Consider the following 15,233-nt stretch of genomic DNA (forward strand, 5'->3'; position numbering starts at 1 on the left):
GCAAGCCCCTGTCTCAACAAAAAAAAAAAGAAAAAAAATTCAGTCGTGCTGCATAAGGCACCGAGAGTAGGAATAGGGTCTTTGCAGCTCCTGTGGCAATTGCCCTTCTCTGGTAAGGGCAAGGGACTAAGGAACTCCCTGGACACAGGCGCTCCAGCTGTCCCCAGATCATCAACAGAGATGTGAAGGTCGTTAGAGGTCGTCTGATCCTTTGACCTCAATCTGAGCCCACCACTCTGAAAACTTGGAAATTGTATGACGTTTTCGTGATACAACTGTGTCTGTGTGTGTGTTGGGGAAAGGAACCAACAGCTTTCATCATATTGTCAGAAGAATCTAGGCTGGGCATGGTGGCTCACGCCTGCAATCCCAGCCCTTTGGGAAGCCGAGGTGGGCAGAATACCAAAGGTCAGGAGTTTGAGACCAGCCTGGCCAACATGGTGAAACTCCGTCTCTACTAAAAATACAAAAATTAGCCAGGCGTGGTGGCACCAGCCTGTAATCCCAGCTACTCAGGAGGCTGAGACAGGAGAATTGCTTGAACCCAGGAGGCAGAAGTTGCAGTGAGCCGAGATCGCGCCACTACACTCCAGCCTGGGCAACAAGAGCGAATCTCCATCTCAAAACAAAACAAAACAAAAACATAGACCTGCTTGGTTCTCTCTGTGACTTCAGAGGCCCAAGGAGTCCTCAGCACTACAGATGCATGTGGCAGAAGACAACATTTCACAGATCTGCGAAGAGTAAAGGTCAAATTTATTTAATACAACACCCACGAGGGTCCCTGCAGCTGTGTCACTGAGGCAAACAGGAAAAGTGATTTTGGTTAGGCGTGGTTCTCACCTGTGAAATTCCACAGCGCAGTGACAGCAGCCTCTCTCCCACTCAAGACACTGTCAGGAACGTCATAAGACCTCAGGAGCCCACTTCTTTAGCAAGCAATTTTTTTTTTTTTTTTTTTTTTTTGAGATGGATTCTCGCTCTGTCACTCAGGCTGGAGTGCAGTGGTGCAATCTCCGCTCACTACAACCTCTTTCCTGGGTTCAAGCGATTCTCCCACCTCGGCCTCTTGAGTAGCTGATACTACAGGCATGCGCCACCACACCCGGCTAATTTTTGTATTTTCAGTAGAGACAGGGTTTCACCAGGCTGGTCTCAAACTCCAGACCTTGGGTGATCTGCCCGCCTCAGCCTCCTGAAGTGCTGGGGTTACGGGCGTGAACCACCTCGCCTGCCCTGGCAAGGAATAAATCTTTAAAAATTAGTAAGAAACATATACATTTCAATTTTTCAATTAAGAATAATATTTGCTGTAGGCACCATCTTTCTGTCTTTCAGCCTTCAGCATGATAGAAGAAAAGAAAAAGAGGGTAGAAAGAAACAGTTTAAGAACATCTGTGCTTGTTCCACCATCATTTTCTGTTATGTGCTTTGCCCGAATGAACCGTGTCTTCAGGTCGGTATTTCAAAGGCGGTGCTCCCAAGTAGCCTGGTTTTCCCGTTTGTGGAGGGCGAGGTCATAGAGGGGACAGGAGGAGGCTGTCTGGTCAGCACTGTGTATTTCCAAAGAACAAGGACTACCCAAAACTACAAGCCTTTGAAGGACCAAAGGAAAAGAGAAAAAACTAGCCTCTAACCAGGCCATGTGCTAGAAGTGATTGGCTACAAAAAAGAAAATTGGTTTCTGTGTATGACGGTGCATGGAAAAGGTCTTTATCTCTGCACAAGACAAAATATTCAAGTTTCAGAATATCCCAATGGCCTGTTTGCCCTGGATCTCCTCTTCTGCCCTTCCAATTGCCAAGGATGTTCCAACTTGGTGGAAGGAGGGTATGTGGGAAATTCAACAGCCCCTCTGTATCTCTTTCTACCCAACATTAACTCAGTAGGATGGATTTAAGAACCGGCAGCTTAGCCTGAGGAATTGCTGTGTTCTGTGGGAGCAGGGCAGGTTCATAAATAAGTGCACAGAGCTCTTGAAATATAGGGATCATCTGCTCTTCTCGGAACATAGATGTCCTTCCAGGGATATGCATCTGGCCTCGCTGTCTAAGTTCCATCAAGGGAGCCTTCCGTTCTCTGTAGTGACAAGAAACAAGGCAAGTTATGATCATACCTCTCAAGATTGAAGATTGCCCTGGTGGAGAGAAATACAAAATGGCAGACAGCATTTCTCAAAGAAAATGCAAAGCAGGGCTGTCACGCACTGGTCCCCCACCCTGCAGGGTTCTCTCTGTGACTTTAGAGGCCCAAGGAGTCCTCCGCACTACAGATGCATGTGGCCCCTCAGAAGACAACATTTCACAGATCTGCAAAGAGTAAAGGTCAAATTTTACTTAATACAACACCCACCAGGGTCCCTGTAGCTGTGTCACTGAGGCAAACAGGGAACGTGATTTTGGTTAGGCGTGGTTCTCACCTGTGAAATTCCACAGTACAATGACTGCAGCCTCTCTCCCACCCACTCAAGACACTGTCAGGAACGTCTTAAGACCTCAGGAGCCCACTTCTTTAGCAAGCAATTTTTTTTATTTAGATGGATTCTCACTCTGTCACTCAGGCTGGAGGGCAGTGGCGCGATCTCTGCTTACTACACCCTCCCTCTCCTGGCTCCTGCCCATATGCATGTCTCCTCTCCATGCCTGCTCTGTAGGGACTATAGCCTCTGTCCCAGCATACATGTTGGACACCAATCACATCAGTCCACCAAGTAACTTCATCAAGCACCCATGTACACCCAGCACAGAGCCCCGAGGGTGCCCCATTTACCCACAGAAGAAGAAAGGAAATTTTGTAAGAGATCTGGCTTCTAGCTCCAGTTCTGCCTCTAACTAACATAAGATGTACCTGTTTGAGGCCTGCTTTTTTATTTTAAAAATGAAGGACTGAACTTAGATGGTCCAACTTAAATGTTTTAAAATGATATGATTCTACCTTAAAAAGAGAATGAAATTCTGATATATTTCAACACAGAAAAACCTTGAAAACATTACGCTAAATGAAATAAGGCAGACATGAAAGGACAAATAGATGATTCCACTTATATGACGTACCTCGAATAGTCAAATTCATAGAGACAGAAAGTAGACAGTGGTTACTGGGGGTTGGTGGAGGGGCAATGGGGAGTTAGTGTTTAATGGCTACAGCGTTTTAGTGGCTGCTCTGCCTATGGAGTAGCCATTCTTTTGTTTCTTTACTTCTCTGATAAACTTGCTTTCACTTAAAAAGAAAAAGCCAAAGCTCTAGAGATGGATAGTGGTGATGGTTGCACAGCAATGTGAATGGACCTAAGGCAACTGAATTATATACTTGAAAATGGTTAAGTATACACTTGAAAATGGTGAATTTGCCGGGCGCAGTGGTTCACGCCTGTAATCCCAGCATTTTGGGAGGCCGAGGCAGGTAGATCGTGAGGTCAGGAGTTCAAGACCAGCCTGGCCAACATAGTGAAACTCCGTCTCTACTAAAAAATACAAAAATTAGCTGGGCATGGTGGCGGGCACCTGTAGTCCCAGCTACTCTGGAGGTTGAGGCAGGAGAATGGTGTGAACCCGGGAGACAGAGCTTGCAGTTAGCCAAGATCGCACCACTGCACTCCAGCCTGGGCGACAGAGTGAGACTCCATCTCAACAAAAAAAAAAAAAAAGAAAGAAAGAAAATGGTAAATTTAATATTATGTATATTTTATGACAATTTAACAAAAAGGATTCCTGGCTGGGCATGGTAGCTCAACCCTGTAATCCCAGCACTTTGGGAGGCCAAGGTGGGTGGATCCCCTGAGCTTAGGAGTTCCAGACCAGTGTGGGCAACATGGCGAAACCCCGTCTCTATAAAAAATGCCAAAAATTAGGCATGCATGGTGGTGTGCACCTGTGGTCCCAGCTACTCAGTAGGCTAAGGTGCAAGGAACACTTGGGCCTGGGAGGTGGAGGTTGCAGTGAGTTGAAATAGTGCCACTGCACTCCAGCCTGGGTGACAGAGTGAGACTTTATTTCAAAAACAAAACAAAAAGAAAACACCCACAAAAGGATTCCTGGATTCCTTCTGCCATCCTGTCGTGCTCTCTAACAGCTTCAAATGGTATTTGTGTCACCTATCCACCTATCAGTGCCTGGACCCTTATCTGACCCATATGCTGTTCTCTATGCTGGGGATGCAAGAAGCTGTTCCCAAGAATTTTATATTGTATCAATTATTGATGACACCACTATGAAGCAGAAGGTATAAGAGGTCTCACCAAACTGTGGAAGGGGTTCAGAGGCAGTGAGAGGGCTCTGGGCTGGGCAGTGAGGGATTCACAGAAGCAACTCTGGAGTCAGCCTAAAGATTGGATTTTGACAAATGGAAGGAGCCCTTGCAGGGAAAAAGAGCAGGGCATGCTGGGAGATACCAGAGTAGAGGGGGCTCCTGGGCAACAGTGGGCCCTGAAGAGCAGGCAACACCTAAATCCACTATTCTGGAAATCCATGTACACAGGACACTGCTGCAGGTGGAACTCAGTAAAGCAGGAGCAGGAGCCGGAGAATGACCCAGGGCTGAGGTACCCCATCTAGAAAGCCAAGGCTCTGGCCCCTCCTCTGCCAGGAGAGCCCCATGCAAGTGGGCCAAGCAAGCCGTGCTGGCCCCAGAGGCTGGAGGCCTGCCAGCGCTGGCAGCCACCCTGCTCCATTTCCTCTGCTCCGCCTGGATGGGGGAGACATGACTTTGGTGTCCAGCCTTTCTGCGGGCCCCAGACCAAGTCCCTCCCCAGACACCTCTGCTCTCCCTCTGTGGGGGCAGTCAATGCCTGGGGCACCACTGCAGAACCAAAGCCACAGACAGGAAGGGCTGGGCCACAGTCAACAGGGCCTTAGGGGTTTCGAAGTAAAGGTTAACACGCTCACATCCAAGGCCTGGGCTTGCTGTGCTTAAATCAGAAGCCAGCCATCAGCCACCCAAGTGCAGTTGTGAAATCGCCCTGCCTTGTACCCGGAATATGGTATCATTTTGATTTCAACACACTCTGGGATCTCCAGTTCCTGCTTCTACAAAGTGCTGCTATGGGTACTTGCAATAGACCAGGTCTGTGCCAGGTCTCATTCAACCCTTGCAACAACCAGATGAGGGAGTTTATGATTCCCAGTTTACAGATGAGGAAGCAGAGGTCCTGAAAGACCAAGAAATCTGCCCATGGTGACATGGCTAAGAAGCGGAAAGTCAAGTGTTAATGTGGGTCTCCGATTCCTAAGTCAAAGCCTGGCCTTGGTTGAATCCTATGCCTTAGGTAAGCAACTGCTACGTTCTCCATATGTGGCAGGGTCATTTCATGGCCAAATCAAGTTAAGTTCCCCCATCCACACCTACTATTGTGCAAGTGATGAAAAGAGCTTGAAATCAACCAGCTTGTATGTGGTGGTTTGCAGCTTACAGCTTTTACATGGTGGTTGCAGTTGCTCATTTCATCCTTAAGAAAATCCTAAGAGGTTACTGTTATCATCATCGTCATCACCATCTCCTCCACTTTATAGAATAGGAAGCTTGAGCCTGAGGAAGACAGGATCACCCAAAAGACAGCTGGAAAGCTGGAGCTCCCCTCCCATCCCCTGATCCTACCACCTGGGCAGTTTCCACTGTAGCCCAGCTGCCTCCTGGCCTCCAGGAAGTGGGGAGGTGAGCTATAGCTGGCAATTGCCTTTCTTTCTGTAAGAAGGCAGGGTTCTCTCCAAGATCCCAAGACTGTCATAGGTCCAGATTCACCCCTTTCATTTAAGTACAGGGTGTTCTCTTCCATGCTATCTGTCTGCGTCGGCCACACACACAATTTATAAACAAGGTAAAAATGGCAGAGGAAAAATGAAGTCAGAATGTGCCATTGAAGCAAGTCAAACAATACCAAATTAGTCTTTGGCTAAGTGGCTATCTCATTGTTAAGATATTTCCTCCAATGTTTTCAGAGGCAACGGCCATTAAACAACTGGGAATGATCGCCAGGTTTGATTTCAGGAAGGAAATCTCCTCCCATTTCCCCACTAGGCAATTCAATTAATTTTCTCCTGACCCACACCAGCTGATTATTAGGGAAGCTATACCTGCTTCTTTTATAAACAAAACCCATTTGCTTAAAGGCTCAAAATTCCTTTCCCAATGGCTGGAAACCCTGTGCTCCCACCAGATGACTTTATTCTTTTTTCTGGGGGGACAGGACCAGCCATGGGTGAGCTCTCAGGACCATCCTGGGAGCAGATTTTGATGCCCAAGGGCCAGCTTCTGGGGAAAGTTCTGTCTGATCTGAAGCTCAGAGCCTTTGTCCAGAGACACCCTTTGGATCCAAGACAAAGTAAATAAGTTGGTCCTACAGGGTGTTTTGGGTGGACCCAGCCATGTTTATCGCTCCAGGAGAACACATCTGTGTCCCGCACCGCCCAGGGAGCACAGACCTCATTTTCCACTCTCTCAAAGAGACTATTGCTGGAACAGCAACTTCACGTCTTGGAAGGAGTCTCTGTCATGACAGAGGATTGGCCACGGAGTATAGAGGCCCGGGCTCTATTCCTCACTCTATTAGCTATCCAGGTGACCCCAGGCACGCTGTTCTACCAATGCAGGCCTCAGTTTCCTCATCTGTCAATTGGGCTCCTTGTCCCAGTGACACAAGAGTCTCTGATTTCAGGAGTCTGAGTGGGTTTTGGCTAGAAAAAAACAAAACAAAACAAAAAAACAACCATTCATTTCATTCCTCTTTTCCTTAAATTCATAGCTTTCTTCCATAAAAGGAATATCAGTGGCTTCCTGTCTGTCAAAGGCATAATGAGCTCTGTTTTACAAGAGTCCAGACACCGGCAAAACAAAGGAAGCCAGGGGCCCACTGGAAGAGCTACCAGAAATCTTGCTGAAGGTTCTTCCCAGACCGAAAAGAAGTTTATACGGCAAATGCCTCATTTCTTAAGATATTAGCTGCCCAGTTAACTCCTGCATTGCTGGGTAGCTCACACACACACACAAAATCCCAAGCAGCTAGGATTATAGGTGCCCACCACCATACCCGGGTAATTTTTGTATTTTTAGTAAAGATGGGGTTTAGCCATGTTGGCCAGGCTGGTCTCAAACTCCTGACCTCAGGAAATTGGGAGTGGAAGACAGGTCTTTGCAAAAGTTGAACGTGGGCCTCTGTGTCTTTCATAAACCCTCCCATCTGCCAAATAGCAGATTCCTAACTCTATTTCCTACAGAATGAAACTTCTTAACAAGACAAGGCATGTAAGTCCTTTGGATTTAAGCCCTGACTTATCTTTCTCCCATCACTTGTCACTGTCACACTCTTCTCCCATCCCACGCTGCTTGAAACTGGTCATCCCTCACCTCTGTGCTCCTGATCTTTCTCCCTCGATGCTGCCATCGCTCCATTCATTCTTCACGGCCCATCCAAATGATTCCTTGGGGAAGAGGCCACTAGCCAGGTCTCTCTTCTGTGTTCCCATAGGCTCTGGCATAGCTCACTTTGCTTTATGATAAGTGATCACATGTCTGATTCCCTCAACAGAAGGTGAACTGAGAAGGAGAACCTTGAGTGTCTCCTGCAGCTGATGGCCTGGTGTGTAGTGGGTAATTGGTATCGGCTAAATTGCAGTGAGCTGTCAGCTTCTCCACTCCTCCAAGCATACGCCCTAGATCTGCCTCACTTCCAGAGCCTAGACTCTGCCATTAAACGAAATGTGTGCTTTGCTTGTTTGGCGCTAAGCACCCTAGAGTACCAATCCCTCACATGTGGGCTGAGATGTAATGATGGAAATTGCAAGAGAGAATATTCAAAATCAGAACTGGCCAAGGCTAGTCAGAGAAGCCCAGGGCTCCTGGTCTGAAACAGACTAGGGAGTGGGGAAGAATTAGTGGGAATGCAGGATGTGGGTGAGTCTGGAAATATTTCACTGTTCAGTGGAGTACTTTTAAATATAATGTATATGAAATGTGTACTTACAGAGTATCTGTTTTCCATGGCATCTGCAAAACAAAGGATGACATGGCAGTGAGCAATGCAAAGAACCCAGTTCAACTGCCCCAACAATGTCACAGGGGCAGGAGCAGGCTGAGAAAAGAGGGAGGAGGCAAGAGCCAGGAGACATCAGCCCGCAGGTGCCCTTAGAGGTTTATGGCTCCTATGTGCAAAGACAGGTTCCCCGGGACCCTCTAGCTCCACATGACATGCATATAAAGTCCCTGGCACTTCATTTAAAATTTTCTTTATTTTTTTTTGAGACAGAGTCTCCCTTTGTCGCCCAGGCTGGAGTGCGGTGGTGCGATCTCAGCTCACTACAACCTCTGCCTCCCAGGTTCAAGGGATTCTCCTTCCTCAGCCTCCCGAGTAACTGGGACTACAGGTGCCCACCACCACGCCTGGCTAATTTTGTATTTTTAGTAGAGATGGGGTTTTGTCGTGTTGGCCAGGCTGGTCTCCTGGCCTCAGGTGATCCGCCAGCCTCAGCCTTCCCAAATGCTGGGATTACAGGCATGAGCCACCATGCCTGGCCATGATACTACATTTTTAAAAAACTGTTTGAAATATTAAATGAGGCTGGACATGGTGACATAGCCAGCACTTTGGGAGGCTGAGGTTGGCGGATCACCTGATGCCAGGAGATCGAGACCAGCCTGGCCAACAAGGCGAAACCCCATTTCTCCTGAAAATACAAAAAAATTAGCCAGGCATGGTGGTGCGTGCCTGTAATCCCAGCAACTTGGGAGGCTGAGACAGGAGAATTCCTTGAACCCGGGAGGCAGAGGGCACAGTGAGCTGAGATGGTGCACGATGGAGCAAGACTCCATCTCAAAAAAAAAAAAAAAAAAAAAATTAGTAGCACATTTTTTTTTTAAGAAAAAAAAGATGAAAACTATGGGAAAGTAGCAGATAAAAATGATCTCTGGCCTCATTCTCCAAACCCTGTTGATGCTTTTTTTTTTTCCTAGTCATTTTCCACTATGATTTGACTTTTTAGGGGGCAGGGAGGCAGGGGAGCAGTTATAATTATACAGTATATGCCACTTTATAACTTAACTTTTTCATGTAACATGGCTTTATAAACTTTTTCTGATAACTTCTTAAGCATAATTGTCCAATTAGCTACTAAATAATTGTTAAAAATGGATGTGCAACTATTGACTTCACCAATTCCTTACTTTAAAAATATAGGTTCTTTCCAAGTTTTTGCTCTTTTCAATAACACCACCAGTATCCTCTTTGGGAATAAAGCTATTTCTAGATTTCATAGTATTTTGTCAATCCCTTCCAGGAGCAGACTCAACAGAGCAGGAGGCAGAAGTATTGCCAACGCTCTTAGCAGGTCTGGGCAACTCTTTCCCCTTCCCCTCAGGAGTCTCTTCTCAACTGCCCAGGAGCCCACACCACCTTCTTTTTTTTTTTTTTTTTTTTTTTTTGAGACGGAGTCTAGCTCTTTCGCCCAGGCTAGAGTGCAGTGGCTCACTGCAACCTCCATCTCCTGGGTTCAAGTGATTCTCCTGCCTCAGCCTCCCAAGTAGCTAGAATTATAGGTGCCCACCACCACACCCGGGTAATTTTTGTATTTTTAGTAAAGATGGGGTTTAGCCATGTTGGCCAGGCTGGTCTCAAACTCCTGACCTCAGGTGATCCACCTGCCTCAGTCTCCCAAAGTGCTGGGATTACAAGGCGTGAGCCACCGCACCCAGTCTCACACCACCTTCCTGGCAGGCGACCTGCTGTGTTTGCCTGGCCTTGCCAGTCTGCAGTTGTGCAAATGGTCCCAACCAGATGTCAGCAAGAGGACAGCAAGGGTGAGAAAAGCCAGTGAGAGCAGGAAGCTCTGCATGGGTGGTGGGTGATCCCTGCCTGCATTCATTAGAGATGGTCTTCACTATGAGAGGCAAGTGACGGGTATGGCTTGCCCCAGGACCCCACCCAATGGTCAGCGGCCCATATGTTGGGGCAGATCCCCAAACAGCCGACTGTGGACCCTGACTTGAAGACAGAGAAGTCATGGGAACCTCACCTGCTGCCTGGGGGAGACCCCAAGAAGTGATGTGGGCAATGGGGATGGTTGCTGTTCTCGAAGGTGGTGGAGGGAATGGTGGGAGGGCCATAAGTCCTCAGTCTTATAGAGAAAAGCATACCAAGGGGCCTCGGTATAGAGCCAGTCCCAAGCTCACATACAGTTCCTCCTGGACCTCGGGCAGGCTCAGGGCCCATCTGTCACAGCGGGGGTCACAACCCTTCTGTTTCTCTAATTTAGAAATATCCTGTTTCCCCAAGTCCACCTCACCCTAACACCCTGTCTTATCACAAGTCCATTGCTCCTCCCCCATAGAGGGAACAGAGCCAGAAGTTCCTCAGAGGCCCTTTTTCTGTCCTGGCTGGGCCAGAGGCTGGCGTCAACAGCCAAATGATGAATCAGCCCAAGGGTAATGTTGAGCCATTGTGTCAACTTCCATGCATTGAGTGAGGTTGGGGACAGCACCCCCAACACAAATCTGACCTGCAAGGACCCAAAGGACCCCGTGATTGCTGGAACCTCCTAGTCTCCCAAGGGCTCTGGAACTTCCTTCCCAACAGAGAAACAACCTCAAGTCAGCATTTTCTAAAGCAATCTGAAGACACAATGCTACAATCTCAAATACTGATGGAACACTCACTCCACACACACTTGCAGTTCTTGTTTTTTTGGAAATAGAGCAGTCACCACCAAAGCAGAATTGGAGGTAGCATCCATTTTTTTCATGGGATGCTCTTTTACCATCTTGCACGCCAAAGTAGGAAATGCCTCCCTAGGGGTAAGGTTGGCAGTGCCCTCTGGCCTCACTGGCTCTGGGCCTCACAGGATGGGTGGGGACTGATCCTCAAGTGCTCTTCTCTTCCTCCCATGGGAGACTTGGCACAGAGGCCTCCTTTTCTTCAGTTCTTTCTCAGCCATTTCCTGTCACGGCTACTCTCAGCCCAGTCATTCTTGGTATACTGGGTGGCAGGGGATGTGGTGAGGACTAGGGTTTCTGCCTCCTTAAGCAACATCCTAGAAGTCTGAATTCCAGGCAAATAGAAAGTAGAAGGTAGACCAGGTGCAGTGGCTCACGCCTGTCATCCCAGCACTTTGGGAGGCTGAGACGGGCAGATCACTTGTGGCCAGGCCAGCCGGCCAACATGGTGAAACTCCATCTCTACTAAAAATACAAAAATTAGCTGGGCGTGGTGGTGCGTGCCTGCAATCCCAGCTACTTGGAAGGCTGAGGCATGAGAATCACCTGAACCCAGGAGGCGAATGTTGCAGTGAACCAAGATCATGCCACTGCATTCCAGCCTGGGTGACACAGCAAGATACAGTCTCGAAAAAAAAAAAAAAGAAAGAAAGAAAGAAAGAAAAAAATCAGAAAACAGCAACAAAAAAGTAGAAGATGGACCGCTGAGTGAACAGATTCTGTGATGGGGAGGTGGGCCTCTCTGACTGGCTGGTGCCCAGAGCGAGGTTCAGCACCCATCCAGAGCCACAGTAATCAGTGGGATGTGCCCCAAGTCACCTCCCAAGACAGAGGGCAGGCAAGAGCTGGCACTGGAGAGAAAAACCAGCTCTCCTGTTGGAGGAGTTGCAGGAGGTAAATTCCTCTAGGCAGGGTTTCTCCATGGTGGCCCGGTTGAAATTTTGGGCTGGGTGGTGTTTTGCGGTGAGGAGAGGGCTGTCCCGTGCATTGTTGCATGGTTAGCGGTATCCCTGGCCTCTATCCGTGAGACGCAGTAGCATTCTCTTCTCTGTCCACCACGCAACGACAACCAAAAGTGTAGTACTTAGTGCCACTGAACTGGACACTTAAGAGTTAGAATGGTAAATTTTATGTGATATGTGTTTTGCCACAATTTTAAGAATAAAATTGTAAAAAGTAAAAAAAAAGTGGGCCAGGCACTGCAATCTCAGCACTTTGGGAGGCTGAGGCAGGCGGATTGCTTGAGCTCAGGAGTTTAAGACCAGCCTGGTCAACGTGATGAAACCCCATCTCTACTAAAAATACAACAAAATTTGCTGGGTGCAGTGGTGCACGCCTGTAGTCCCAGCTGAGTCAGAGGGGCCTGCCTTGGGAGGCGGAGGTTGCAGTGAGCCAAGATTGCACCACTGCACTCCAGCCTGGGTGACAGAGAGAGACCCTCTCTCAAAAAAAAAGGTGGGAAAAAAACATAGCGTAGAATTCTACTGTATATCTCTAGGCCATAGAAAGTCAATAGGGAAACTGAGACACACAGGATCCCTGCCAGTGCTGTGTCCATCCCCTAAAGTGGGGAGGCAGCTGAGTGGAAGGGGCCTCATGATACAACAATTAAAAAAAAAAAAAAAAAAAAAAGCTGTGCTTAGAGCCAAAAGCCAAGACCGGAAAGACCAGGCAGCTCCCCGCCGTCTGCAAGCTTTCCCATCAAACTCCAGCCTCCCGTGCCAGCACCCAGCTCTCTCTCCTCGGCCCTGGGGCTGCTCCTTGGAGGCAGGCCTGCCCCATGCCCTTTTGCTTATCTAGGGGAGGGTTTGTTTTGTATCAGTCAGGGGGTGAAAGGGGGTTTAAGGGCCAGAACTGTGCCCTGTAAGCCATTTCCCAAAATAGGCAACCCTGAAGTACTGCAGGCTAGAAGATGATGGCGAACAAGAGGAGGAAAGGTCAGCAAAGACTCCACTCTGCACCCAGCTGGCCCACTGATCTGTCCAAGACCTACCCCACACCGGCCCCCCTGTTTTAGGGGGGTCACTCAATACCACCTTCCCTCCAATAAGCACAGTGTTTCTGGGTTTTACTTGCCCACCAATGCTGCAAGATCCCTCCAGGATTTCTGGAGGGTGAGAAATACCCTACTCCTTCCAACAAGAACAGAGCCTTAGCCTGGCACAACCGGAAAGGAACACACAGCATCAAGAGTGGTTTTCAAAGCCCGGGCCCTAGTGTGACTGCAGTAGCTGCATGTCGGCACTTGTTAGAAATGCACATTTTTGGCACTGCTCCAGACCTAGTGAATGGGAAATTCACAGGGAGTGGGGTGCTGCCAAACAATCGATGTTTTAATAAAGCCCGAGGACCACTGACCTGCATCCAGCCCATCCCTCATCTTACAGAGAAGGTGATCAAGGTCTCAAGAGGCTCTACGACTTGCCCAGGGTCACCCAGGCCACAGTAGAATATTACTCTTAATGTCTAAAGTAGATGCGAGCTACTTAGGAGGCTGAGATGGGAGGATGCTTGAGGTCAGGGGATGGAGGTTGCAGTGAGCCAAGATCATGCCACTGCACTCCAGCCTGAGTGACAGAGCCAGATCCTGTCTGGAAGAAAAAAAAAAAAAAGTAGACAGAGTTCTCCAATTATGCAGATAACATGAAAACTAGACTAAGAAAGATGGAAAACAGAGAAGAATGCAGTCAATTGGTTTGGCAACAAACAACTGACAGCAATTGGTAACAAACCAATTGAGAGAAAAAAAGAGGCCAGGTGCGGTGGCTCAAGCCTGTAATCCCAGCACTTTGGGAGGCCGAGACGGGTGGATCACGAGGTCAGGAGATCGAGACCATCCTGGTCTACACGGTGAAACCCCGTCTCTACTAAAAATACAAAAAACTAGCCGGGTGAGATGGCAGGTGCCTGTAGTCCCAGCTACTCGGGAGGCTGAGGCAGGAGAATGGTGTAAATCCGGGAGGCGGAGCTTGTAGTGAGCCGAGATCGCGCCACTGCACTCCAGCCTGGGCAACAGAGCGAGACTCCGTCTAAAAAAAAAAAAAAAAAACAAGAGAGGGAACAGGAAGGCTTTGAAGAGCATGACTTCAGCCAGGCCTCCTGGGTTCAATCCCTGCTCTACCACTGGCTGTGGAACAAGGACAAGTTAATTAACCTCTGGGCCCGTTTCCCCATCTGCAGAGCAAGAATAATAATAGAACCCCCATCAGCCGTATGATGATCTTGAGGATTAAGGTAGGGCTCCAAGTGTCTCACACACAGGGAGTGCTCAATACATATTAGCTGTAACTGTGACCGAGGAGGAAGGGACTCTCCTAACCACAAGAGAATTAGAGTATAGGGAGAAAAAAATCAACACAGAACAAAAGAAATCTGCAGTCTATAGAGGTGGAATAATATCCAGAGGAAAGAGCTGCTGAAGAATTTAGCAATGAGGAAGAATCTGGGGATGGTTATGATGATGTATAAGAAATGATGATCTGGCTGGGCGTGCTGGCTCATGCCTGTCATCCCAGCACTTTGGGAGTTCGAGGCAGGTGGACCACCTGAGGTCTGGAGTTCAAGATCAGCCTGGCCAATATCGTGAAACTCTGTCTCTACTAAAAATACAACAACAACAAAAAAATAGCTAGTCGTGGTGGCAGTAGCTGTGGTACCAGCTACTCAGGAGGCTGAGGCAGGAGAATCATTTGAACCTGGGAGCTGGAGTTTGCAGTGAGCCAAGATTACGCCACTGCACTCCATCCTGGGCAACAGGGTGAAGATCCCGTCTCAAAAAAAGAAAAGAAAAGAAAAGAACAAAAGAAAAAGAAATAAATAAAGAAATGATGATCCTTAATGAGCTCTGGGCTCTGGGGAGGACTTGAACAAAGAGAGGTTGAGGATGAGTGTGGGAGAAGCCTAAGCGGGTGGGTTACTGCTGGCTAAAGGATCTGGCTCCTTGAAGAATCATCTCCCTTCCCCCAGGCAGAGAGGAGAGAATCTCTCTGATTTCATGTAGGGAGTGGAGGAAAAGAGATTACTTAGAAGATGCTTTATATTAAGGAAGTCCCAGAGAATTTAGGAGAAAAATTCCTCAAATGGATGCCTGCTTTCTAGCAAACCAGTAAGAGGAAAAGAAAGAAAGAAAAACCGAGCATTCAGGTGGCGCACGCCTAAATCCCAGCACTTTGGGAGGCCAAGGCGGGAGGCCAAGGCGGGCGGATCGCTTGAGCCCAGGAATTGGACAACAGCCTGGGCAACATGGCAAATTAGCCAGGTGTGGTGGTGTGTGCCTGTAATCCCAGCTTCTCCAGAGGCTAAGGAGGGAGGATCGCTTGAGCCCAGGAGGTAGAGGCTGCTGTGCATCGTGATTGTGCTACTGCACTCCAGCCTGGGTAACAGAGTGAGACTCTGTCTTACAAAAAAGAAAGAAAAGAGAAGAAAAGAAAGAAGTAAGGAATGAGACAGAGATAGAGAGAAAGAGAGAAAGAAAGAAAAAGGAAAGAAAGGAGAAAGAAAGAAAGAAAGAAAGAAAGAAAGAAAGAAAGAAAGAAAGA

General features: G+C 48.0%; 1 protein-coding gene across 6 annotated transcripts in view; it reads right to left on the reverse strand.

Moving 5' to 3' along the window:
- Positions 1-735: 735 nt before the first annotated feature.
- PECAM1 (platelet and endothelial cell adhesion molecule 1) overlaps positions 736-15,233 on the reverse strand; it is a 90,921-nt gene continuing 76,423 nt past the window's right edge. For 4 of the 6 annotated variants that reach the window (XM_023212056.1, XM_023212059.2, XM_023212055.1 and 1 more), the window contains 2 exons: positions 7,955-7,977; positions 736-2,079 (listed from right to left, as the gene is read on the reverse strand). In XM_023212056.1, coding sequence (XP_023067824.1) covers positions 2,050-2,079; positions 7,955-7,977 — 53 coding nt within the window. In that variant the 3' untranslated portion in view covers positions 736-2,049. The remainder of the gene's footprint in view (positions 2,080-7,954; positions 7,978-15,233) is intronic. The other 2 variants (XM_023212060.2, XM_023212058.2) reach the window with 1 other exon arrangement.

The sequence above is a fragment of the Piliocolobus tephrosceles genome, chromosome 16, assembly GCF_002776525.5.
Source record: "Piliocolobus tephrosceles isolate RC106 chromosome 16, ASM277652v3, whole genome shotgun sequence".
Lineage (NCBI taxonomy): Eukaryota > Metazoa > Chordata > Mammalia > Primates > Cercopithecidae > Piliocolobus > Piliocolobus tephrosceles.